The 27117-nt window shown below is 38.9% G+C and overlaps 3 protein-coding genes across 6 annotated transcripts; 2 read left to right on the forward strand and 1 right to left on the reverse strand.

The window, feature by feature from the left end:
* Positions 1 to 319: 319 nt before the first annotated feature.
* Positions 320 to 5166, reverse strand: tsfm (Ts translation elongation factor, mitochondrial). The gene is made up of 6 exons (XM_007566104.2): positions 5021 to 5166; positions 4657 to 4809; positions 4449 to 4577; positions 4242 to 4364; positions 3306 to 3387; positions 320 to 1011 (listed from the first exon to the last, which is right to left on the reverse strand). The coding sequence occupies exons 1-6, from the start codon at positions 5066 to 5068 to the stop codon at positions 623 to 625; spliced, it is 924 nt and encodes a 307-aa protein (XP_007566166.1). The 5' UTR covers positions 5069 to 5166; the 3' UTR covers positions 320 to 622.
* endou (endonuclease, polyU-specific) lies at positions 2285 to 13690 on the forward strand. 4 transcript variants are annotated; one of them, XM_007566101.2, is made up of 11 exons: positions 2285 to 2539; positions 6521 to 6595; positions 6708 to 6821; positions 8855 to 8977; positions 9578 to 9706; positions 11559 to 11724; positions 11819 to 12024; positions 12465 to 12578; positions 12662 to 12768; positions 12859 to 13001; positions 13485 to 13690. In XM_007566101.2, the coding sequence occupies exons 2-11, from the start codon at positions 6538 to 6540 to the stop codon at positions 13597 to 13599; spliced, it is 1275 nt and encodes a 424-aa protein (XP_007566163.1). In that variant the 5' UTR covers positions 2285 to 2539; positions 6521 to 6537; the 3' UTR covers positions 13600 to 13690. The 4 variants fall into 4 exon arrangements, with proteins under 4 accessions (XP_007566163.1, XP_007566162.1, XP_007566164.1 ...); XM_007566100.2 differs by lacking the exon at positions 2285 to 2539 and having other exon boundaries at positions 6489 to 6595; XM_007566102.2 differs by lacking the exons at positions 2285 to 2539; positions 9578 to 9706 and having other exon boundaries at positions 6489 to 6595.
* Positions 13691 to 19044: 5354 nt separating this feature from the next.
* LOC103147656 (neurogenic differentiation factor 4-like) lies at positions 19045 to 23475 on the forward strand. Its single transcript, XM_007566105.2, has 2 exons — positions 19045 to 19216; positions 22304 to 23475. The coding sequence occupies exon 2, from the start codon at positions 22310 to 22312 to the stop codon at positions 23309 to 23311; it is 1002 nt and encodes a 333-aa protein (XP_007566167.1). The 5' UTR covers positions 19045 to 19216; positions 22304 to 22309; the 3' UTR covers positions 23312 to 23475.
* Positions 23476 to 27117: the final 3642 nt, after the last annotated feature.

Here is a 27117-nt window from a genome sequence, read left to right on the forward strand (position 1 = left end):
ATGAATCTTTGAGAAATCCTTGATTCTCCCGTGGGGTCCATTGGAGGTGCCCAAACGCTTGCCGTCTCAAGTTCTCCTTGTTGGAGCTGCAGCTTCAGACAGCCCCTCCCCCACTCAGCTCCACCAGATTGGCAGGGCAGCCATTAGCCAACACCAGGTGGAACTGAATCTGCTGAACTTATCATATAATCTACTTTTCAGTCCAATGCTCCTAAGAATGGTGGTGAACAGCATAATGGAAAGGCATTGCGATCATAGACTGTGATGACCAGAAGGCGGAGTGTTGGAAAGAGCATGAACTCCTTAAAGAGACAGCGGACAATTTCAAGTCAAATTTCTTTTTAAGTCATATTTGCTATTTTAAAGCACAATGCTTGGTATGGAAAATACACACTGCTGCCACTTTAATTAACATTGGCAAAAACAAACATGTTTTTAATTAAAAAAACAAAAAAACAAAGTACTTGAACATTTACTGTTTTAAAGTTTATTGTTAGATTTTCAACTTCATCATCTCCAAAATGCCTTTTAGCCATCACATCTGTCATATCATTCTGTGACTCCGTCTCTTGCATTTCATCGCTGTACATGAAAAAACACAGAGAAATGTTATGGGAACTCCTTATTGCTCCCCTAGTGTCTCTCCACACTGAAATCGGACAAAGTCCAACACTCGAGCCTGTTGACCCTTGAGGAACTGTGCCACGGTCCTAGTGGGGTCTCCCAGAAAGGTCTGAGGCAGCAGCCGTGTCTCAGATTCACCACAAGGTAGGTCGTCCTCGTTCCCTAGAGACAAAGGGGCCTCCCCCACCACATGCTGGCTGAGTTTACGACCTAAAGTATCTCGTTCTTCATCCTTTCCACCCTGGAATACGACCAGAGCGCCGTAGCGGCCCAATGTCACCTCCGTCTGACCGCTGATGTTGCCATGTACGTATGAGCCTATGTGCCATTCAGCAGGGACTCTCACGGTCACCGCCCGCTTTAGAGACATGTTCTCACCAAGACGTCCTAAGAGGAGCAGAAGATACCCATTTAATGAATGATAATACTTCTTAAACCTTTAAATATTTCTAACTAATATATTTTCTGAAGTACAAATCCAATTTTAGCAATTCCCACTATTGAACTCGGACTAGTCACAAGCACAAAACGTGGTCAAGTAACCTGTTCAAATCTGAGTCGAGTTACAGAAACATTATTCATTAGTAATCTAATTTATTGAATATGACTGCGGCACTCTGGTTTAAGTTTATAATCAGGCTGAAATAATCTGGTTGCGGACCAGACCTTTAATTTTAATACTGCAAATAACATTTGAGCGTTTGTTTCCCACAGATGGAGAAACCTTAAATCTTGAAAGATCCTTCCTGAAAGGTAAGTATGTGGACTTCTTTGCACAAAAACTGTTGATGTGCAAAAAGTTGAACTTTTCATTTGACAGAGTGATTGTTATTTTTTCAAATCAGCTTTAAATCTGTTTAAATTAAATGCAACATTGTGCATATTTAAATATGCACAATGTTTTAAGAGTTTCTTTCCTAACCCCATGAGGATCTAATTGATGAGGGAGATCGATCCAAAATACTTTGTAAATGCATATTTTTCCCCTTCAATATTTTTTCTGTTTTTACTTTGTCATACTTAAATATTTCAGATTAAACCAACAACAGTTTCCAAATTATAATCGCATTTTTAAAGCAAGAACTAGATGAAGCAGCCTATCTTTATTTGAAAAAGAAATTGTCCCCTAATCATATTACATAGTTGACAACAACACAGTTTTAGGCCATGAACTAAACCAGGGAAATAGATTAATAATAATAATCAGTTCTGGATTTCTTCATGATGAGATACAACTTGATACATTACAGGCTACTGAAGACTTTGCAGCATTTTGTTAAGCAATTACAAAATGTTATAATTTTATTATACATTACTTTTGGGAATTTACCTAGTTAGTGCAGAAATATAGCCAGAGTTTCCCTGGCGGGCCACCAAGATTTTCTTGTGCCCCACCCTGCCTAGCATTGGTTATTTATTTAATTTCTTTTTTAAATGTTTGCATTTTTAAAGATTTTATAGCTGGCGTTCAGGTGTTACTATTCCAATCTTTCAATAACACATCATTATCGAGGGATATTTTAAAATTTCCTGTCAACTTTAAACATTTTTTAACTCAAAAACAGGACAGGCTGCTGGATGAATGACTCCCCTAGGATCCAACTACCAGGCTTAGCAGGTTTTCTGGGAAAAACCCTGAACATTTTTAAAATTACATAATTTTGTGACATTTGATTTTGTAACAGTCTTCCATAGCCCATCCTAAAAGACTGACTTAGAGATCTGGCCAGTCAAGTTAAGGCAGAAACTACACTAATTCAGTCTTTATTCAGCCCTTCATCAATAGGAGTGGCAGACAGAAGAAGTCAGGTGGTTGAAAAGTTACAAATATCTGTGACAATAGCAGAAGGAGAATACTTTTGGGAAGAACCTCTAACCCAGTGAAACCTACCAGTCTGCTGAGTTGACAACACTGGTAAGTTATGTAAGTCTTTATGTAAAATGCTGAAATATGATGTTCTATTTTTGCAGAATTATTTTGATTAGATTGTGGAGATCATATTTATTTTTTGTCACTAAGTGGTTAATTTGAGGTAACTGAAGTTTCCTCTGTAATCCTTATGTCAAATTTGACTAAATTAGAAATCAGTAATCTTTAATGTTCAAAAAGTAAATTTTGGTTTTACCTTGAAAAGCTTATGTTTTTTTTTCTAATTCAGAGATAACTTTGCATGAGTTCAGGTAAATAAATTAAAATTTAATGAGGTTATATATTCTAAGGTGAATTTTGATTATTCATGATTTATTTATTTTCATCACATCTTCTAAAATACCTGAGGAAAGTTTGGCTTTTTTGAATTTTTAGTACTATTTTCTAACATTCAAAAAGCACATATGAATTAAATTTGCATACAATTTTTTTAAAAATCAGAATCAATGTAACCATTTTTTTTTTAGCATAAACATAGTCTGTAACGTTGCCGTTAAGAACTTCCACTTTGTATGCATGAGCTGGGAAGAACGAAAAATAAAAGACTTCTTCAAAAAGCAAGAAGATCTAAATGCATTTAAAGAGTTAAAATGATCCAAAATTTATCAGTGTCAGTAAAGCCTGTAGCCCTGCAAGGGTTGAATTAAAGAACCTTATTTTTAATTTCTTTTAACAAGATGAAGCAACATCAATAAGGTAGATCACATCTGAGCTGGGAAATAAATATATAAGCATGTGTTTGTTTACTGACCTATTGTGAGAGCCAAATGGTCAGCTAGTGAAGATCCTTCTCCCACACTGAGTTTATTCAGCTCGTCACCAGACAGGACACTCTGAAAATAAAAGCTGTACATTAGAAAAAAACAAACAAACCAGTCTGTTTTACTGGGATTTATGTGAAACAACTACTACACAAAGTTATGCATAACTGTTAATTGCAAAAAAATGTTTCCTGTCTTTTTTTAGCTTTTTTCTTCTACCGTGAAAAACCTCAAAAGGTTTGCGTGCATTAGCTTAAAGTCCCAACATGGCTTCTATAAAATTAAACAGCAATGCTTATGGCTTATTGGCCAACAAAAACCAGACTTGTGAAGGGAATAACTAGTAAATGTCAACAGATTTCTCCACCCAAGCTATGAATTTCTGTACCTTTCAGGTCACAGATTAAAGAGTGCTCCATGACATATTAAATGTTATGCAATGCTGTAAACCTCTCCACAGTTTTATCCCTGCCTCTGCTGTGTTACTCCGTCTTTGTCATGCGGTCTTATTTAGCGGTTTCAGAGTAAAATGGGATAAGATTTATTCTAAGATTTTTATTTGAGTAAAAACAAAAAATAAAACCATGTAGATTATGACAAAATACATCGTCAGGTCTAGTCGTTACAGGAGTAAATGCAGTAAAGCTAAATTGGTACAAATAGTTTTGCAAGAGTCTGTTCAGGTTTGGCATCTTTGCACCATTAGTTAGTAATAAAAGTGTGATAAATCAGAAACTTTCTCCAATCTCTCAGTTCATGTCTTGGTTTTAAAAGGGACACTTCTTCGTGAATGCTGTGGCACATGACCATTTGAAATTTAAACAATTAATATTCATTACATTATAAATAGTTACAGGAGAGCATAACCATTTCCCCAAATTGTTATGGCCAGGAACAACAAGTGTGTAAGTAAAAGATACGTTTACCTTTACGTATCCTGTCGGGTTTTGATTTTTATCCTGATGGTGTGCCAATGTGGCGAGAGTCGCATCCTTCACCAGCTGCTGAAACTTCTCATTACGGGCAACAAAGTCAGTCTCACAGTTCACCTGCAAGAAAACCAGAAATAAAGCACAAAGTCCAACAAGCAGGGGATAAAACCTGCTGATACAGTAGATCTCTGCTGCCCTTACCTCCACCATCGCTGCGGCTTGCTTCCCCACAAACAGGCCGATCAGACCCTCTTTGGCTTTTCGACCCTGCAGCTTGCTGGCTTTGCTCCAGCCTTCTTTCTGGGCCTGCTCATGTAGCCAGCTTTCAGCCTGGAGGTTCAGCAGCACAGTCACACATTGTTTCTCCACCAGTCAGTATTAGAACCCCCCTCCAGAACAGACAACACACCTGTGCCATGTCATTCTCAAACCTCTCCAGCGCTTCCTTGCATTTAATGAAGGTGTAGCCGGTGCTTTTCCTCAGTTTCAACAGCAGGGCTTTATCTGCAGCCAGCAGCTGACAGCCTGAGTGCAAACACTGCACAGGCTGACTGACGCTCACCTGAACCACACAAAAGACAAACACGCAAATACTGCTATTCAATTTTCATCCTTTTTAACAATTACAGAAACATAAAAACCCAGTAATGGTAAAATGAGCCACTGGAACTGACCCAGGGAAAGCCAGAAAGACAACAGTCAACCATTAACAACAACAGCTCTTAAAACACGGCTGAAGCTAAAAGTGAAATGGAGAAGTTTAGTCTGCTCACCTTTACGGCTTCTCTTGTAACAGCTCTAAATAAAAAAGCTAGCGACATGATTAAAAACTGGAAAACACAGCTCTCTTATGAAAGCTTACAATGTCATTGAAATCCACGCTGCGGAAGGAAGGAAGCCGAGTTAGAACAAAAAACTCGGAGTTACAGACCGGTACTTTTAATTAGCGCCATCTACAGGCCTGGAGGACGGCAGAGTTTAATATGCAGCTGCTCTTAATCTGCTACCCGTAAGTTCAGCGAGTTCACAAGAAAGAAAGAAAGAAAGAAAGAAAGAAAGAAAGAAAGAAAGAAAGAAAGAAAGAAAGAAAGAAAGAAAGAAAGAAGTTCCTCTAATGAAATAGAATCGATTATTCACATTATTTATCTAATAGAAATACTTGCCACAACATTATACAATCAAAATAATAATAAAAAAAAACTATTGTGATTATATTTTAGTTAATCCAACCTTTCACATCTACCATGACTTGCCACAAATAAACACCTTTTAACTTTATACTCTCCTAAATTATCCAGGTATGTCATTTAATGCATACCTGCTTTAAATGGCTTTCCATTGAAACCATTTAACCTTTCAGAGTTGCTACAAGTAATATAAATTAACATATATGGGACTAAGATGTACTTTACTCATCTTTTCTCCCTACCCACTCTGAATGAATAAAGTACAAAAAAAATGAGTAGAAGAGAATAAACAGAGTTACACTAAAACTAATAATACTATAGTTTATGATAAAATAAAAACTACAATAATAATAATCAACATGTAAAATGTGTTATTTAAAATGAATGAAAAATAAATTTTTCTTTTGAAGCTGCAGTAAGAATCAAAGCATCAGTGTTTTCTGCCCACACCTAATGGAAAATTTCTTTTGAAGACATTTGTGCAAATATTTCATTATGTCAACACTAAAATGTTCCATCGATCTGAAACCCTGTGTGTAGAACATGATTACTCCATAATGTTTACAAAGGGGCAGGTCACCTCAACGTGATCAGGGACGCTGCACCGACAACTCCATGTTTTCATGTTGGATAGACCCTGAGAAGTAAAACATCTGATCAAATTGATTTGATAAAAATAGAAAAAGGCACATGACAGATACTGATTTGGCTGTACTTCACACTGAATACGCTGAATATATAAGATGGCTGATCAATAATTTAAACAATCATTTTTATCCAAATGTTTTTTGAAATCCGACAGTAAGGTGTGCACTTTCACACATGAGAGTGATATCTGAATTTTACATATTTCCAAATGTGTTACCGTATTCAAACATTCAACAGTTTTGACTGCTTTAGTATGTCTCAGCATAATCTACAGAATATAAATAGAATCCATGACTCATCAGAAAAAGTTTTCATAAGACCATATCTAGATTGATATGATTGTGATTGGGTTGTGTTCACGAGGCTCCCTCTGGATTGGCTGAGATAAAACTGCTATAAAAACATGGATGTGGTAACAGTTGGGTCACCTTGTTTTAGGGGGCTGCTGATCCAAGATGAAAGTCGCTGCTATCCTTCTCCTTTGCATGGCCCTGTTCCACCAGGGACACAGCAGTAAGACTCTTTCCTTCTTTCACAGCATCACTTTACAATGAGCATCTTGAGCCGGTAGCATGTGAGTGAAATGTTGCAGTCGGTGTTGTAAATGCTTCTGGTGTGATTTCAGACTCATGTCAGGGCCGGTGCGGGTATGGAATAGACACTAGTTACTCCTGTCAGTGCAACACAGCCTGTGAGAGGTACAACGACTGCTGTTCCGACTATTACACACTATGCAAAGGTAAGTAGCAAAACCAGGTAAAACCTACTAAAATATAACATTGTTTTGTTTGTAAAATGTAAATTCCTATGTGGCAGGGCCGTGTAGAGACCACTAAAGGGGCAGATGCTCCAAAAAAAAAAGGGCACATCTAACCGCATCCTAGGACAGAATATTAACAAAGCCACACAGCTTTCAGAGTTTAATAAAGAATGATAAATTACAAAATTGTGAGATATAAAATCAAAGCCAAGGAAAATCTCTATATAGAGCATACAACTATGCATATGTAAGATATTTTATTAGTAATTTCTTTCTGCAGGTCTAATTTGTTATAGGAAAGTATTGCAATATTCAAACCCGCAATTTAGCAAGATATGTAAATCAGAGCTAGACCACCAGACATATTTTGTCTTTACAGAATTACACTTTTAAAAATATAAACAAGGACACAATGCAACCTTTTAGTGGACTGTAATCTATAAAAAAGAGCTGCCTGTTTGCTGCAATAGAGATGAAGATGGTCCATTGAGGAAAGCAGAGCTGCATCAAACTTTAACATGGAACTGCAGAAAAAAGAAAAAAAAAATTTAATTGTTAATGCATGTCACAATGGGAAAAACCTACTGAGTTTTGCTTAAAAAAAACTTGTTTTAAAATTAAAATCACACATTTTTGTCTCATGAAGTGAAATTATTTTTTTGCAAAACAAACTTATTTGTGCATGTCAGAAATCTTTTCTTGCTATTCTAAGTTTTTGTTTGACTCAAAGTTTTGCTTGTGATTCTCACATGACATCGTGGGCAGGGCCTAAAATCACAACAAAAGATTTCTGATGTGTACAAATAAAAGTTTATGTTTGGCAAATAACCTTTTAAGTTCACAAGACAAAAATTAGTTATTTAATTTAAAAAAAAAGATTTTTAAAGAAAACCTTTTGTTTTTTAAAAAAGGAATCATTACAATTCCAAAGGTTTTGATTACAATTTTATTTTACTTAACTGAAGGTTTTTTTTTCATTGAATATCTGGGAAAAAATTTAACTGCATACTCTGTGAACCAGACCCTAAACTTACTTAATAAAGTCTGAGTTGAGTTTTATCCTCTCCAATAATGACACACTTTTATTACATACATTTTATCTATCATGGTAATTCAGGGCGAGTTATTTTTAATTCTAAATGAATATCCTTGTTGAACTTTTATTTAAGTGCTATTCTCCTTCAAGATACATTTACATAACGCCAGAATAAATGCAATGTACATTATGCAGCAAAGGAAATTAGAAGATCGGACATATATCCATTATGGAGATGATCGGTTTTGGACGGGCGATAAGCAATACTGAAGAATGACTGATATCAATAACAACACAGGGAAGAAGCTTTTCAGTTATCTTGCTTTGCTAGCAAAGTCGTTAGCTAGCAGCTAGCTAATAGTGCATCAACAACAGCCGAATGTCTGTATGATAAAAATACTGAATCGATAGATAAGAACAGTTTTTCCTCACCTGGCTGTCTCCTCCCACTCAGTAGTTCTTCAGAGTAAGCCAGACGCAGAGGCCTGTCAGTGTCTGTTGTATTTCATTACCTCTCTGCTTAAACCGCGACTCCGGGCTGAAGCAGAAACGATACTTCAACGTTTTCCGTGATCTGACAAGTAGCAAGTCTTCTCCACTTTATTCACCAAAGTATTTTCTTTTTAATTCACCAAAAACTGTTCTGTAATCTGGAACGTTTGCTACGTTGAGCTCCAGTTAGCTGCCTTATCTCAATGAGCAAGAGGCAAACGGGCTAAAGGTCAAAGGTAACAGGGTGACCGGCTTATTATGTTGTACAAAAACAACCCAACAAAAAAACAAATAATTTTAGTACATGTTATGTGTCAGAAGAGGGCTTAGAAAATAATAATCCCAAAAAACAAAACAAAACAAACAAACAAAAAAAACAAAACAAAAGGGCACTTGGCAAGGAGCAAAAGGGGCAGGTGCTCAAGCCCCCCTAACCCCCCCCTCTGCACGTGCCTGTCTGTGCGAACCTTTCCTCTGCTCCCAGAGGCGGCTCTGTCTTGTAATGGAAGGTGTGGTGAAAGCTACAACTCTCAGAACCCGTGCCACTGCAACTCCCTGTGCCCCCAGTACAACAACTGCTGCAGCGACTACTCCACCCTCTGTAATGGTAAAACCAACAACACTTCAGCTGCTTCTTAACACTTCCCACTCCACATGATCCCATCAGAAGTTAGTCATTTGTTTATTTTTATGGGAGTGCTTTTGTGATTTATTTTTCACACTTGCTAAGTTTCACATTTAGGAAGCTCAGTGTATTACTCTGCGTTTAAACAAGTTATTGCACCTAAACTAATTAAATTGTTTCCCTGTCTTGTAAATGTACCCTGTTTTTAAGTAAATTCAGCTGTGTTGTTTTGGCACATATCTTTCTTAGTTTTCTCATAGAACAAGTGGCTGGTTTAACAGATTTATATACACTGTAAAACGCTATTCGGAGAATAAAGACAACTCTACTGAGTCTAATTTTTCTTACGTTTAGCAGTGAAGTTCAAAAGAGCCTACTCGATCATTTAATAAATTACTTATTTTAAGTTAATTCAACATAAAAAATTTAGACTTTCTCATCTTTTTACACAGATATATCTAAACTTACCCATTTCTACAGCTCTGAATTATAAAAACTGCGTTGAAATAGATGTAAAATGTGGGAACTGTATTTTTCCATTACTGACAAATATGTAAATAAAAATATGAAACTTTCTTTTAGCTGTAGTTGGACCCACATCTTGTAATGGCAGGTGTGGTGAAAGCTACAATGCTCAGAACCCGTGCCACTGCAACTCCCAGTGCTCCCAGTACAACAACTGCTGCAGCGACTATTCAGACTACTGTTCAAGTAAGACCAGCAGTGTTTCTCCTCGCTGTTAAAGGCTCTTTGCTGCCTTTACTCGATCAGTTTCTGTCTCTCTGTAACACCTGGTTGTTTTCCCATGACTTCATCTAAACCTGTTCCTCAGCAGTTTGTTGGTACATTTTTGATTTGCTGTTCAGAGCACATGCCTCGTAGTATTTTTATTTCATCGGTCAACTGCAAGATGCTTTTTTAGCAGATCATCATAGCAGATACATGGAGACTCAACATCTATTACACAAAACTGCAAGACAAAGTTTTTCAGTTTAGGGGGGAAATTTGGGAAAAATATCAGAAGTAGATCATTTAGTGGCGCTTTTTATTTACAGTTTGCTAAGTTAAGATTAAGGTGAGCACCTTTGAGTACCCTAAAAAGCTATTAAAGTACAAATTAGTGGAAACTAAAAGGTTGGTGCTTAGGCTTTACAGAGAATTAATGCTTACTTCCCATAACATACCCTAGAAATTAGGACATGAAAAAAGGACCATCTGTTCCTGCAAAAAAATAAAAAATAAAAAGATGAATATATTAGTGTGAAAAAGTATATACTTTCTTACATAGTTAGCTATTTTCTTTGTCAAATTTAAATATTGCAGGTCAAAAAAATATTAACCTAAATAAATATAATATGCTGATATGCTTTGGGTCGTTGTTGACTTGATTTATGGTGAAATATGCACAACAATGTAGGTAAGAGTGAAGTGAAATTTCTCCAGAATAGAAAGAAAATCCTTAAAGTTAGTTGATAGGACAAATAATTGTTTTTATCTCCAATAACTTGTGTATCCACATTGTTTTTTTTTCCACCATTATTTGTATGACTATTTCCCCAGAGCGCTTTATTCGTTTTACTCAGAACTGACCAGTAGGGGTCAGTGTTCAGCCTTCTTTGAACTCTAAATTCACCTTGTTGTCTTTACCTGTTCAACATGTCGTTCTTGTCGAAAGTGCAGTCTAGGAGACAATAAAAAATAAACTGAAAACGTTTTATAGTAGCAGACCCAAAACATTTTAACACAATATGCCTTTCTTTAAAAAAATTCAAGTATACAAAGCCTTTATTAAAGTTCAGCTCCACAATTATTACTTTTTGGATTCTTTTTCTTGGGACACTTTGTGTGAGTTAAAATTGTTTTGAGACTAATTGTTGAGTAAGAGAAAATTAAGCTTTTAGAATAAATCATTTTTATATTTTCAATTTTAAAAAAGTGCAATAGTGGTCATTGACTTAGCAATTTTGGCCCGAGTGAAAAAAAACAAAAAAACTCCTATTACTCTATAGACAATAACTTTACCTTTGAAAGACAATATTTTCCTTTCCAAAACTCAAACATTTCCCTCAGTTACCCAAAAATACTTAATCATTTTTATCATTATGTAAACCTTACAGTGACCCATTTTGTTTGAAAGGGTGACCAAATTGTTTATACCCCATGGTAGATTTAGATGTGATGGCAAATACTCGGGGCTAATTGTAAAGAATGAAGGGATATATACCAGTGGAAAAATGCAAAAACTTGTCAGCAAATATTAGAAGCACTAGATTACTGCAAAACCAATAAAGACTTATTAATAACTGAGAACAGTTTAAGTAACATCTGACATGTTGTTGTTTTTGGTCAAAATGCAAATAAAAACACATAAATGATTCTATGTAATAATTGTACCCCTTATGTAGGATATTATTATCTTTTGCCCATCTCATTTTATATCAGAAACATTTTAATTGAATAAAAATAACATTCATCTAAATTTTCTGGAGTTTTGAGGATTTATCTGTTTAAAAGCAGCTGGATAAATAATGAAAGTGATAACTTTTGTGTTTGTCGTGTCCAGCTGGTGATTCTGGTGCTACCATCACTGACGCTGAGATCAAGTCTCTGTCTGAGACGCTTTTTGCCCTGGACACCAACAAGGCCTCGGCCTCTCAGCTGATCCTTGACCCCCAAGCCCTGGTGGCCGACTCACAGACCAGCTCCAAGTCGGATCTCTCCTCCAGACCGTGAGGACCTTTATGCATCTCAGCGAACCCGTAGAAGACCTTCTGGAGATCTCTGTGTTTTGAAGTGTAGCTGTTTTGCTTTTTGTGCTCTCAGGTTGTACAAGTTCGTGGATGAAAACGCCCTGTTCACCCGCCCAACCTATGCAGCCCTTCTGAATCTTTTCGACAACTACAAGAGGATCACTGGACAGGCAGAGAGCTTCACCTCTCAGCAGCTGACCGAGCAGGAGACGTTCCTGAAGGAGACGATGTTGAACACCGAGCTGGGCAGAGAGCTGTTTGCTTTCCTTTACACCAAGGGTAATGTGGTCTTAAATTACAGTACCTTGCAGAAGTACCGTATTTTCCGGACTATAGAGCGCACCTTACTTATAAGCGGCACCCACAAAGTTTAAAAAAAAAAAAACAACAACTGGAAACATACATATATAAGCCGCACCGGGCTACAAGCTGCTGGTATCTCTGCCGCTCTCCATTTTCCACAAGTAAATCTGCTATTACGGATGCAGCCCTGCGTCTCCATGTGGTACCATGGTTCGATGTTGGAGCTTTGAGGTAAATAAACTAAGTTGAATTAGACACACTGGGATTAATGATTGTCATGTTAAAAATGCTTAAACATTACGAACACTTTTGCTTGGCTCTCTTCTTTCACAGTCTGATCTCTAATCAACTAATTCTGTTTTTAAAAATGTCATGATACGGTTTCCATGACACCTGGGGTCTCTTTGCATTTGAAGGTGTTTATAAATCAGAGGCAGAGTTCATTGAGGACCTGAAGAACATGTGGTTTGGTCTCTACTCCCGCTACAACGGCGCTATGGACTCCAGCGGTTTTGAACACATCTTTGCAGGTTTGAATGAAGCAGACTTCATTGGAAGTCACATTTCATTTAAAAATCAATTTAAAAAAAAAACTAAAGTAAAATATCTGCAGGTGAAATCAAGGGAGGAAAGGTGTCTGGTTTCCACAACTGGATCCGGTTTTATCTTCTTGAGAAGCGAGGGGAGCTGAACTACTACAGCCACAGCTTCAACGGGCCTGTGAGCATCCTCCCTCCTCCACTGACAGTGACTGAGTTAAGCTGTGTGTCACATGCTAAACAGAAATCTGTCCATTTCTTTTCCTTGCAGTGGTCTAACTATCCTGATGTTTTGGGACTGCAATTCCACTGGGACGGCTACTACAAGCAGGTGGGCTCTGCAGTGATTGGCTGCAGCCCTGAGTTTGATTTGGCCCTCTACAGCCTTTGCTACATTGCTCGGCCTGGGAAATAGTGAGTAGCTTTGCAAACACATCGGTATCCTTCAGACTCGACTACATTTTATAATTTATCAGCCAGAAACTTTATGTTTTACTGGGATTTTGTTTGATTAACTAACACAAAATCGCTGTGAAATTGTGAAGGTATAATTGTGTTTGTTTATCACATAAAATCTCCTTAAAATGGACAAAATGTGTAAGAAATCGACTGGTATTAGGAATTTTCCAAGACTCAGTACCAGTGAGGTGAAAATGCAGATATCAGAACCAGTTGTACCAGAAAAGCACGGAGTCATTTTAGGATGTGAGAAAACTAAATTCATTATTTGAAAGTATTTTGGGCTCCTTTATAAGCTGCATTAAGATTATCTAAGAAATTTTGTTCATCCAGTTAAAATACAACAAAATATATATATATATATAAAACATCATAGAAAATCCATAATTTCTTTACATGTGGACATTTTCTGATGGTTTTCATATTCTTCCTTCTCAGTTGTTACCTCAGTCTGGGAGGAAAACAGTTCATCATACAAACTTACACCTGGGACAACTCTTCCTATGGAAATGGAAAGAAGTACATCGGCTCAGCCTATCCTGTATCAATGTAAAGAGAAAAGAACAGAAGTGGAAATTACCACAGCGTTACCATTTCATTCTCTACATGCTGCAATAAAGCAAAAAATAATAATAATCTGAAAATCCGATGCCTTCTGTATGTTTTCCTGATGCACAGTGTGAGAATAAATCTGCAGCAAAACCCTTTCTAGAGCAGCTCAGGGCTGCATGAGAATGCGGTTCTCTCCCAGTGTTTCAATCTCTCAGTGCCTAATGGGGCAAAAAATGGGCGTTTACACACCCAGAGAGGGCACAAAGCTGACACCAGCCCTGCAGTGGCAGGGGCATGTGCGTATTGTGCAGCTTCTCATTGTCTTATGTAAGAGCAAAACAAAAGCATAAAAAAAGCTGTACTTGTGCTATGAAATGAAGAGACAAAAAGACATTAACAGATTTTATTCTGCTTGACCTGCTCTGAACAGTAGCACCAGCGCAAACCTGTTCTTATCAGCTGTCCATGAAGCTGTGTGTGTGTGCGTGTGTGCGTGTGTGTGTGTGTGAATGGCTGCATCTTTGTGTGCATGACCAGCTGGACTGGGGGTTGATTTTGCTCTTTCACTCATCTAGGGTGACTAACAGGATAAATTCTGGTCTGCCGACAGAACAGGGGGACACACTTGCTGGCCTGTTTAAAGAAAGTATTACAGGAGATGGATCTGCCACTGATCCTATTGTCCGCCGGTCTGTGTGCATTCACGCAAAATAAAAAAGAAAAAGAGCACGAGAGCAGTTATTTTGGAGGAAAACTCAACCCAGCGGTGATTCAGCCGTTCGGGCCTCACAGGCAGCAGGACAATAAAGTTGGTTTCGATATTTTGTCAGAGCATATTACATTTTCTGAGCTGGTGGCTGGAAATTGGAAGAGTAAATCTTCTCTCTTTTCACACTAGACTCCTTTTAGAGCCCCAATGGAATCAAATTAAATCATGGAGTGGTAAAAAAAAGGAAAAAAAAAAAAAAAGATTCAATTGTGTCCTTTGTCGCTCACACAACTTTATAATCAAATTATAGCTGGCCACCCGCCAGCGTGTCCTCGCATCTCCCCCAACGGGTTTTCTCCCTGCAGATCTCGTGAACCACCTGACTTTTGTTTTGTAATTATATTATCCCGCACTCTTTTTTTTAGCGTGTTGTGGCTAATGGCTGAGCGGGGCTATCCCAGCTGCACATGCAGAAACAAAGCTGCTTATGGGGCCAGACAATGGAGCCGTGGAACAGGGACGCCTGAAGGCGGTCATCCAATGAGCACGCACAACAGGGGGGCTCGCAGAGGGTTTAGGAAAGGGTTAAGAGGGTTTTCAGGGGTGATCGCAGAGGAGGGTGTCAGTTTAACCCAGGAGTCGGGGGGCCTTCAATGAGATGGTTAGTGGAGGGACACATGGTCAACATCACCTCTGTCTCCCCAGGGTCGGAGCTTGGCTGGAGGCTGGTTCAAGTTTGGCTTAGATGCTGGCCATTTCTAAAGTTGATGAGAGACCATGAAATACAGAGCAACGTTCATTCTCTGCCGCTGTTTTGTGAGCTTTCCAAACAATTTGGCTGAGCTGACCATATTGTCATTGCTCTCACCAGTGGATGCAGACATATGCGGGGAGACGGAGAGAGATGCGATTGGTCTGCTGAGATGGCCTTCGCACTGTCATTTGAGGCTGCCGCTCTTGTGTTGCAAAAACCTTTCAAACTGCTGCTCATGCAGCATATCCTCGACTGCTTACAGAGCCTTTGGAAATGTTTTCGTGCTCCTGAAAGCTTTACCGTAGTTTGTGATGTTACAGCTTCAGGTCTAAATGTATTTTAACAGCTTAACAGAAAATATTGCATGAGTTTATGGGGTACGAGACGAAGGTTGGAGGCAACATGTTTCGCCTCTTCCTTTTTGTGAAACATTTAAACCTCAAAGTCAAGTTAAGTTTACCTGCATAGCTCATTTCAGCAACAAGGAAGCCTGAAGTCTTTTACATCATAAAAATATAACGTAGAAACTATTTATGAAGAAAGAATAAACATTACATTTTGTCAAATGCCGTCACAATAATCATCAAGCAAATAACCATCAAATATATTGGTCGACGTTCCAGTTATTAATCAGATGCAACTCTAAAGTCAGTCCTCAGGGTTCCGCATGTTTCCCTGAAGCAAATTATCGCTCATTACCAGGCCTTTGCATAACTTCACCACATAATCAGAAGGAAATTAAAGCATTAAATTGACTTTCCTGGAGCAGGGATGCATCTAAAAACGTGCAGGATTGTTATGGACTGGAGTTGGACAACCCTGGTTGTCAGTCTCTGCTGCAGTCTTCCTATCATCTCAAACGCAGTCCGCTTCCCTGTGTTGCTGTGTCCCTGACTTGAGTGTTGACGATGTTGTCAACATATCTCTCTTTTCCATAAAGACCAAGTTTGTGGAAAGCATAACAAATGATTGTCGTGTCAACAAATTGTCCCACCTGGGCTGTGGACCTGTGCAGCTCCTCCAGAGTTGCTATGAGCCTCTTGCCTGCTTAATCTGTCATTGTCAGTTCAAGTGGACGGTCATGTCTTAGTTCAAAGTTTTGCCAAAGTTTTTCCAACAATAGATGATGCATTGCTCCAATGAAATCTCACCAGAATCCTTGAAGCTAGAAAATAATCCCCTCTGCCTGATGGTGCCACTGCAGTGTTTGCTTATATTTTACATATTTAGAGGTGTCACAGTAAAGAGAGGCGGATATAAATGTAAATTTTCACTTTCAATATGTGGAAAATTTATTATTTTCCTTCTGTTTTATGTTTATCATATAAACTCATATAAATTCCCTTAACAGTTTGAGGGGCATAAATACTTCTGCGATACTTTTTTTTATAGAGCGCGGTCGTATCTGCACACTGCTGTACCCTGCGCGCAGTTTGTCTGGCTTCTCTCAGAGGATTTCCAGTATGACAGATGGACGAAACCCACTTTCCCCCCACTGTCACACTCAAACACTCTGGGAATTAACAGGAGGGTCATGTTTGTGTGTGTACTGAAGTGAAGTTTTATATGTCATTCAATTTCAGGAGATAAACTAAATTCATATCCTGAGAAAGGTAAGGAAAGGACCAAGCGGCCGAGGGAGAGCGGACGGGCATCTGAGCCACAGAGTCGGCCATCTGCAGCAGGACTTTGTCGTGTGTGGACACTGAGGGAGAACCAGGGGACTTCACGGTTACAGCTCCGCTCTCACGCAGCACCTGTGGAGCCTGATGGCTAAACTCTAAAGTGGGTCTACCTGGAAAAAAATCCAAAATAAACAGAGGTAAGTTTTGAAACCAAAACTAGTAGATGTATATCTTCTGATGCAAATAAAAATGAATATTAGAACCCATGAAGCAAGCATGTGCGGTGGAGGCACTGAGCCTCAGCCATCATGCTCCCCTGCCGCCTTGCCTCTAGGGATGCAGACGCCGGGCTCTGCTATTCCCATCTCAGGCTGCAGGTGTGGAGTACGACAGGAAAGGATGCAGGGGGGAGGAGAGGCGGGCGAGGTGGTCGGCTGGGGAATGAGGCAGGAGAGAGTAGTTCTCATTTATGGACCAAATCGTTACCCAGCTAGCCTGTCACGCATTTCTGTGTTTTCACGTCTGGCACACACAGTCACTATTTTGACTTTGAATCAGGATTTCAAACCCAAAGCTGTTTTACTCAATGAACAATTTCTTGAAAACAGTGGAGGGAAAAAAACACATTCAAAAACATTAAAGCTTTCAAATGTTTTACCCAACATTCAAAAACCTGAAGCAATCGAAACAATTTCTTATTTCTATCATGGAAATATTCCTGTTGTAAATAGGAAATTATTTGTACATTTCTCGTTATACATTAATTTAATGAATAAAAGGCATGTGATGTTTAAAGGGAAATGAACCATTTGGTTAAAAAAAACCCTGAACGTTTGGGAGTTAAAAAGGACTTTTGTAAATTATTTATAATTTCCTTCGTTCTAATCAGTCGATTTTTATCAACTGACCATGCATTGCACATCTACTCAATAAGATGTTCACTGAAAACCAATCGGATTTGAAATAACAATTTTGTTTAAGGCTGTATTAAACATTTCTCCTGTCCATATTCACATAATAACAATTTCCTTAGTCAAAGTGTGAATGTTGACCATCTTTTTCTAGCTGCAAGTAGAGATAATATAATGTTGAGTAAACAGCTGATGTTAACTAAAGTTACAGTTTTTATAGCTTCTTAAAAAAAACAGGATAATCAGCAATGCAAGAAATTGGGATCACACAAACCTTTTATTTTTGAAATCACACGTCTAATATCTGGTTGAATGATGTTTGTTTGAATACGTTGGATTATTCTCGAAGGTATTGTGTCTTGAAAAATGGTTCTTCTGAACTCTGACCCCAAATCACAGTGCCATAAGGGAAGTTTGCAGGTGGGAGCGTGATGATCTGGGTCTTACTGGCAGATTTCACAGAGCTGAAGGACATTTGGATGGAGAATCGATGGAGAAAAATAGCCCCAAACACAGCTGAGAAAACATCTGACTCCTTCCAAAGAAATAATGTAAACAAACTGCTAGAATGTTAATGTCACACAAACTGAACATCCAAAGGAAGGAGCCCAAGAACCTCCAAGACTTTAAGGTAGGTGAGTCAAACTCACATGACATTTTATTCCCTTTCGTCCCAATTTTGATTGGTTTGCTTGATGCACAAAGACTGAGAAAAAAGCTTAAGAGCTCAATGCTTATTTATATTTGGTTTATGTTTTAATACAGTAAAATTGAGCTTTCAGGAATCCATTTGAATGTAAATTGTGGTAATGCATGTTCCACATTTTTGATTTCTGTGCTTTACAATTTCTCAAAGAGTGAACAATTTCTCAACTAAAGCAAGGACCCGACCGCCTTTTATTGACAATGTTATAACGCTCCAAGCCCCCCTCCTTCATCTCTCCTTCACTGCAGAGAGTCGGGGGTCCCTAAAGTCATATCGGCCATAATTGAGCGTCTCATGCGCCTATGTGGCCCTTCTGGTCAGAGTAACCCCTCAGGGAGAGAAATGAACTTGTTCGACAGTCTATCTCCGCACTGCATTGGGATGGATGGAGCAAACACCTGCTCACACGCAACTTCAAGCTGTCACATACAGTTAGGCTCAGACTGCTGAGCGCGTCTCCCCTCCGCTCAATGCGGCCGCGCTGCGGATTTAGCGGCCGCCCTCGCAAGGCAACAAAAGCCTGGGCCTCTCCTGTTTGTCTGTCTGCAAAACCTCGGAGAGCTTTTGCGCAACTCCCAAAGACACAAGCACATAAACCGACACACGCATGCACCACGAGTGGAGCGCCGGGGGGTGGGGGGTGAGATGGGGGCGCGTTGAGCCACGGGCCGGACACGAGCGATCTCCAGCGCGTCAAAAGGAGTTGGGTGGGAGTGGGAGGAGGAGCTTGAGGTGGAAGCTAAAACCAGGAGCCCCTGTGGAGTGACCCGCACAGCGAAGGACTGCTCTGCTTCAGGTCACAACTTTAGCGCTGACTGATGTGCGCAGACCGCAAACTGTGATCCGGGATCAGAGCAAAAATAATAATAAAAAAGGCCTGAAAAACTTCCTTAAGAGGGAACCAAAAGTGCAGGTAGGCTTCCAAATAATACTTTTAAACACTCAGAATTTATAAAGTTTCTATCGTGATTATAGTATGTTTGTTTTCGTTTGAATTTGCGCTAACATCACGCAGGAAAAAGAAAAAAGAATGAAATACGAGGCAAGAAGCTTTTGTAAAATCAAGGGAAAAATCTGTATTTAAGGTTTAGTTACTTCGCATTTACCAAACGACACATAATAGCCAAAATGCCTGTTTTAATTCAGCCGGAGCCCTCTGTTAGGCCAGTGATCTGGAGGATGTCAATGTTTCGCTTAATCCTCGTGGTCGCCGCTTCATCCACCGAGTAAATCCTGCGCTGCCCCAGTTTGAAGTCCTGTCAGTGACTTTATCTCGCTGCAGCATTACCAGTTCACAAAATGACCGGGATTAGGCTGACCCCGAGGGGGGTGGAGGGGGGGGGGCAGAGTGTGACAGTGCGCGCACAGAAGACAATGGATTCGTTTAAAAACACAATCTACTAAATTAGAGAATATTTATTTTATTTTAGGTTTTAAATTGAGCTTCGGGTAATGGGCAGGGAGGGAGGAGCTGTCCGGTGCTGAAACAGGCCATCACATACTAAATGTTATCTTTTAATAGTTACTATTAATTATTGAAGTAATTCATTATATTAATTATTGAGGATGCTCTTCTATAGGAGTACATCCTCTTTTTTTTTTTAGATATTTCACAAATATTTTATTGGATATTGGCCTATAACCTGTATTATCATCTGTTTTAAATAAAATGAAGTTATTAGACAAAAGATATTGCTTAGTAAACGTATATTCAACTACCTACGGATGTTGTTCGTTTAATTTGTGTATAAATAAAGTGAAAGGTTCATCATTGTTATCTCAACACAGGACAATTTATAGTTGTTTAAAGGCAGAGATTGTTCCTGTCAGTTCGGCTTTGTTTTGTTTTACTGAGCTCATTTCATTCCACAAATCGTTAAAACTAAATTTACATAATGATGTACAAGATCTGGTGAGTAGAGTACAAAAGAGTCTGAATGGGAGTCCATCACTATTTAAAGTATTCATGTAGTGAATCCAAAAAAAAAAAAAAAAACAACTACTTCACACATCATCTTTCTCAAATAATAATATCCAATGTCCTTATAATCACTTTTATTTTATTTTTTAAAAATGTATTAAAATATAATAAAATTCGAACTGAGATGCGCATCTACTTTAGTGCAGCTTTATTTATAAACTTTTAAGATCATTTGTGATTTTTGTAACTTCTTTAAAATAATTGTATTTGTTCAATATGGACAAAATGATAAGAGTTGAAATTTAAATGTTTAACTACATTTTGTTTTACAAAACATCCACCACGACATTCAGGTTTTAAAAAAATCTAAGGAAGTGTTGCATTTTAACTTTGTTGTGTAACAATGATATCTCATAAACATTATCTCTTTTAGTATGTGTAATCTGTGCAAGCAAACCAGATTTCCTTGCATTGCTTTTGAGTTCTAGAAAATGCTAGAGAAATTAAATTCTCTGCAAAAGCAATTTCAGTTTCTGATCTGTTGACATGAGTATCTTCACTATTTGGATGTGAAAGCAAAATTGTGCACTAAAAATCTTTTTCTTGGAAAAACCAACAACATGAGCTACGTAAGCTCAAAGTATTAACTTAGTAGCTGTTGACCTCTAAGAAAAAAATAATAATAATAACATGATGCATAAAAACAGGCCCAGAAACAGATCCATGTAGAGCTGCTCGAGCTGCACTGGTTAGAAATTTCAATAATCTGACTTTGCATGGGACGTTCTTCCCTAAAAAAGAGTTTTACCAATAAACACACACACACAAAAGAAAAACACATACATATTCATAAACTTCATAAAAAGACAGCTATTTATTTCCTTACTGTCTGACATTAAATCATAATAATCTTTTGTTAACAGCATTGATTTTATTTGATAAATGCCAGAATAATGAGAGATTAAAAAAACAACAACTTTTGTTTCACTTTATTCAAATTCAGAAGCTTTACAGATACTAAGATGCCTTTAAATAATCTGGGAAAGGCTTTATCACGGCTTAACAGGTTTGTAAGGCCAAGAATATGTCTGAATAACATTTCATTAACAAAAGTGTGGGAAAAGCCTCTTTTTTTAAACAAAAGTATTAATGCAAATGCAGTCAGAGATAAAGACCATAATTTTTGTAGACATGAAGAAATACCAAATGCTAAATGTTGAAATTGGAGCAAATTGGTATTTTAAATCACCAATAACTTCAAGTAATCCATGTTTCAGAGCAGCGATCTCAAATCTTGTTCCCAGAGAAAAGTTAGGTACATTGTCGAAAAGATCAGTGTGAAGAACAGCCTACAAAACTGAGAGTTAGAGTCGTTCTGTCAGGAGGAATTGACCAAAATTACAGCAAATTATTGTAAGATGGATAATTAAAGTCACAAAGTCTAAATGGAAAGGAGGTAATGTATGTAAACTTTTGAGCTTCAAGTTAGTCGCGTCTCACGAAAATATGTCTTTCTGTATTCTGGCATTCAGTAAGCATGATTAATTTTGGGGTAGGCGATATCGACTTTAAGTTTTGTTAAAATATTTTGTGGTACTATTGCGATAAGGATGAAAATGTTGATTAAAAAAACAATTTTTGACTTTATTCTTTTCAATTGTTTGGCACAACAATAATCTCTTGAGAAACATATCTATTTGTAATGTGCTTCTTTAGGACACAAGTCACAGTTTGAAAGTTTGATTTCTATCTCCAAGCTGCTCACAGTCATGAGAGTAATTATTACATTTTCTGAAATTCTCATCAAACAAACGTTGGAGAAAAAAGTCAAAAATAACAATTATGATATTATGGACAGTTTTGGGCAATTTTACATATCAATAACTGGAACTTATCACGACAATAATAAATCAGAATTATTACCATTATAAGAAATTTATCACGATAAATGATAAAAAAAAAATACAATAAATTTATAACATTAAAAGTTTGGTCAAATTTAAAGTATCTGGTTTAAAATGTTTGAATATTGTAAACCTTTGCAACAGCATATGTGATTGACAAAGCTCTTGTTTGCAGAACATCATGATGATTAAGCCATATGTGAGACTAGCAGAGGGGAAGGAGGTCATCAGCTCCCTGCAGTGGATGGATGGAGATGTGAGCTCACCGGACGGGAGCGCCTCCATCCCAGCGCACCACTACGGCGCCGGCGGGGCGTCCCAGCAGAGCAGAGAGATGGGAAGTGAAGACGCAGAGGAGGACGAGGAGGACGCAGATGAAGGACTGGAGGATGAAAATGAATCCAGGAGACGTGGGCCCAAGAAAAAGCGAATGACCAAAGCCCGGCAGGAGCGCTTCCGTGCCAGACGCATAAAGGCAAACGCCCGGGAACGCTCGCGCATGCACGGCCTGAATGACGCTCTGGAGAACCTGCGCAGCATCATGCCCTGCCACTCCAAAACGCAGAAACTGTCCAAGATTGAGACGCTGCGACTGGCCCGCAACTACATCTGCGCTCTGTCCGAGGCCCTGGAGGGAGGGCTTTCCACCGAGAGCAGGGCTTTCATGGAGACACTCTGCAAGGGGCTTTCTCAGCCCACAACCAACCTGGTTGCCGGATGTTTACAGATTGGATCAGGTCCCGGCACTGGGATGAGACCCGAGGACAGACTTGGAGTCTGTCCACCACCTAATCCTCTGGGAGGCATGGTGGGGTACACCTCTCCAGGCCTGCCGAGCCCCCCGTACGGCACCTACGACACGGCTCACATGCTTCACCTGAGAGCCATGAAAGGAAGGCAGAGCGAGAACCATTCTCCGCCGGAGTATAATGCTGGAAGTGTGGGAACCCCTCCGTATGACGGCCCCCCCACTCCGCCTCTGAGCATCAGCAGCAACATGGTGCCTAAACGGGAGCCGTCCCCCCACTACCCGCCGCCTCCGCACCAGTACTCCCCCTCCAACGTGGACCAGGTTCTCTATCAGACTCAGACCAGCTATGATGTTCACTTGGAGGGTCCGTATGACTCCTACCATCCACCGAACATGGTCCCAAGACAAATAACCTCAGTCTACAGAGACTGAAATGAATCCAATACACCACCTCATGAATCACTCCAACCTGACTGATTCCAAGCAATGAACCCTTCATGACCTCTTTAAAAGGGATCTGTTATGCAAAATTCACTTATTGCACATTTTTATACTTCCGTTTGAGTCTCAACTGCTTCTAAAAACAGCCAGAGCGCTTAAAAAACAAAACAAAAAACTGATACATTTTTTTGACAATAATGGTATTTTGGTGAATGGAAAATGAGCCATTTCAAAAAATTTCCCTATTTTTGAGGCACAGTGCATCGTTACCTAGCAACCTCAGCTGAGTAAAGTCCATCACCTAGCAACCCAAGCGGAGCTCAGCTGGTTTCACTGCTGTACAATGGCTGCTGGAAAAGACAAGAGTTTTGTGGCTGACTTACCATTCATCAACCACTTGTTGCATCCTTGTTGATTATGCAGGAGCCTCTACCAATGCTTTTCAAAGTTGTACAGTTGTATAGTTATTAATCTGTTTGCAGCCATTTTCACGTGTGAGTGTAAACAGAACAAGGCAGACTAAAGTTTCATTACCTAAGAATGATTTTGTTCAGAACATGTGATGAGCATATTTTGTATAACCCATAGTCCTTTCTCATCCTGAAGCATAATAAGTCACCTTTAAGACTGACCAATCGCTTCATGAAGAAGTGCTAGGATAACTTTAGGTTTTTACAAACACAAGGTGCATTTGCACAGTAGATTAGCACTGCTAAGTATGATTAGAAAATACTTAACTGAAACCAATACATTATCTCCCAAACTGATTATTACCAAATGATCAAAGGAGTGCTCAGGTCCTCAGCTGATGCTTCAGCCATTTTGACCAGATGTTCTGGTACTGTACAGTAAGCACTTCTAATGTTTGCTTTGGTGACACGAGACCTGCTGCATAAAGTACGTTTATTTATTCTTTAATTTAATACCGCGTATATGAAGTTTGTTTTTTACTTGCATATGTTTTGTCAATGCTTTTATTTGTTTGCTTAGTTGGTCCTGTTACGCTGTTTCTGTGTCCAGTTTCCTTTTTTGTGTTCTTTTTTGATGTTTTGCACTAAAACACATCAAAAGGTAAATTTCTCAACATGATGTTCTTGTTTTTTTTTTTGTTTTTTTTGTGGATACTAGAAGAAGAAAAGCATATAATTCTCAGGTTGACAAAGCAGCCATTTTTGCATTGGATTTGTGTTATGTATTAGACTTATTCACTCTTGTTTCTATTTGGAAAATGTATCATTAAAATATTTTTGAAAAATTGTTAAACTCTGCATCTTTCATGAGTAGACATGCGCACATTAATCTCTGCCATATTTGGGCTTTAGAAGATCTTCTTATATGTTTTGCTCTGACTATATTATTTACTTGCCAGTTTATGTTTCATCAGATGTACTTTGAGCTAATTCAGAAAACTGGTTGATCATTGGTGGATTAAATGATTCACACATTTACCTACACAAGAGAAATTCAGGATTCACTTGGCAGTAATTTACCAATTCAAGACATATTTAGAAAATTCTAATTGAGTTCAGAAAAATGCTTGACATGCTTGACATATTGTGACAGTTTCCATGTTAAGATTTATACGGCAAACGTTCGACTAAATGTTATGGAGGTTTAGACTATTCAACAGGGACCTATCTAGATTTTGATCAACATGATTTATGCGATTGAAAATGTAGGAGAAAGCAGAGAGTTTTACATTTTCATGCATGTGGATATAAAAAAATATTTGCAACTTGTTGAAAGAATGAAAAACTTATTTTTTGATGTTCACAGGCGATGAAAAGATTTGAAGATTGAACAAGTAGTTTTGAGAATTTCAACTCATGAGAAGTTCATCAAAGCGACTGAGAAAAACTGCGACCTGCGCAGCGCTTTTTAGTCATAACTCAAAATACTGACGTGACAAGTCTCACTCTTACTTACTTATGGATGTTCACACATTCATACACGGACATGGAGGGAGTCAGATGACTTGGGAGTGTCTAACCATAATCCAGGATGAAAACAGCACAGACAGACAGACAGACAGACAGACATATCCCTCTCCTCTCTCATTTTTCTCTGCAGCTCTGTGGTTTAGCTGCCCTAATCCCAGGGTTGTCTCTTAATGAAGCCTGGATGCGTGAGGCTGGATTGTAAGATAAAGATTTTATGATTAACGTGTCCAACCGCCTGTGCAGACTTTTCTCCTCACCGACTCTGGGTCAGCGTAATCCCGTCCTGACATCGGACCACAAACTAAATACTCACATCAATACAATTGACTTCAGACAGAGAGAGCCGGCTTTGGAGCCAAGAGAAAGAGAGGAAAACGTAAGAAGGGACGACAGAAATAACAAATCTGATCTGAGAGCGCTGGTGTAGGTCAGTATCAATGACCACCCACCGAGAGGTCAATGAAAGAGGTCACAAGGCCACGCCGGGTCAGGGCTCAGTGGTGAGAATGGTCACTCATTGCATCGTTACTTTTTCCTCATCACTTACTTTGTATTTCTGCGCAGAGTTGCAGCAGCTCATCATTTTAGACCAGATATTTGTAGGTATGATGTCAGAGGTTGCATTATGGGAGACATTTTCCTAATCCCGATAAACACACTGATGAACATCCCATTCCTGATCCGTGTGGGGAGAAATATATCACTTTGTTTTCACAAGGATTAGTATAAGCCTCTGTGTGTAAGAGTGTATTTGTAAAGCAGAAAAAAGCAGGGACTGTGATGAAGGGAGCGGATGAATAACAAAAGAAGGGCATCTCTCCGGTCAACGGACATGCAGACACTCACAGACGTTTAGCTCTCACATGATAAATGATGGATTTGATGAAGCGCCGTCTTTAGAGCAGAAAACATTTTAAAAAGAAAGAGGAAGACAAAGAATCAGCTGGAGCCCCAATAAATCTTTTTGACCACTGACATCTAACAAAGTTTGATGAAGGAACATAAAATGGTTTGGTTGCACTGAAGATCTTTATTGCTTGTATCCTTCATCAGCTTTCTCCTCATAAATCTCTCCTGGTTGACCATTGTCCGTGTCCTCGGTGTCCGTTTTTACCGTGCATCTGTTGCTTTGCTGCTTCCACTCAGTTTGTTCCTCTTTTTCCTGTTTTTTATTCCAGATCATGTCTTTGCTGCAGTTTTCCAACATTCCAGCATTGCATCCCTTGCCATCCTGTTCACTCTGCATGGTTAAATATGGGCCCTCATCCAGACTAGTTAGTGCCTAAAAGAACCAAACCTCTGTCACATCAAATTTTTCTTCATTAGAAACAAATTGTAACCTATTCCTTTTTAAATGAGTAAAAAAAAAAATCTGATCTAAAGGAATAAAAATGCTTCAATTATATTCATTTTACCAGGGTTTTTATGGATACCAGCACCTGTGCCACCAATTATTTAAAAAAAAAACGTGCTTCCTGCTCTTGACGTGTCTGCATGTCAGCCGCGTTTGTTGCGGTCTGCACAGGTTTGTCTGGCATCATGTTCATCTTACATGCTCACGCTGCCGGATGTGCTGTTTGGGATAAAACACAGCTAAGCTGATGATCAGGGCTCAGTGTCTGAACGTTTTCATTAATTCACTAATCCTGATGAAGAGGGGCAGTCAGCGCTGTTTACTGAGGCGCAGCACTGCAGTGTCTGATAGAGCGACAGTTTATTTCATAAAAACACCGGGGGGTGGGCAACGATGTCAAGAAGGGTAGTTGTCGAACAAAGAGGAAGGCGAACACCGCCACCAAGTGGTCAGTGCTGTAAATGCAGAGTAGTTTAGGAGTTTGACCACTAGGTGTCACTGTT

The sequence above is a fragment of the Poecilia formosa genome, unplaced genomic scaffold (genome assembly GCF_000485575.1).
Source record: "Poecilia formosa unplaced genomic scaffold, Poecilia_formosa-5.1.2 Scaffold186, whole genome shotgun sequence".
In the NCBI taxonomy this organism is placed as follows: Eukaryota; Metazoa; Chordata; class Actinopteri; order Cyprinodontiformes; family Poeciliidae; genus Poecilia; species Poecilia formosa.

Excerpts from the sequence above, each read along its gene's own strand:
- tsfm (XM_007566104.2), bottom strand. The coding sequence starts at position 5,068 with ATGTCGCTAGCTTTTTTATTTAGAGCTGTTACAAGAGAAGCCGTAAAG. Across the intron at positions 4,810-5,020 it reads TTACAAGAGAAGCCGTAAAG|GTGAGCGTCAGTCAGCCTGT; the intron begins GTGAGCAGACTA and ends TGTGTGGTTCAG. Across the intron at positions 4,365-4,448 it reads AAGCCGCAGCGATGGTGGAG|GTGAACTGTGAGACTGACTT; the intron begins GTAAGGGCAGCA and ends GTTTTCTTGCAG.
- endou (XM_007566101.2), top strand. The coding sequence starts at position 6,538 with ATGAAAGTCGCTGCTATCCTTCTCCTTTGCATGGCCCTGTTCCACCAG. Across the intron at positions 6,596-6,707 it reads GTTCCACCAGGGACACAGCA|ACTCATGTCAGGGCCGGTGC; the intron begins GTAAGACTCTTT and ends GTGTGATTTCAG. Across the intron at positions 12,769-12,858 it reads GCCACAGCTTCAACGGGCCT|TGGTCTAACTATCCTGATGT; the intron begins GTGAGCATCCTC and ends TTTTCCTTGCAG.
- LOC103147656 (XM_007566105.2), top strand. The coding sequence starts at position 22,310 with ATGATGATTAAGCCATATGTGAGACTAGCAGAGGGGAAGGAGGTCATC.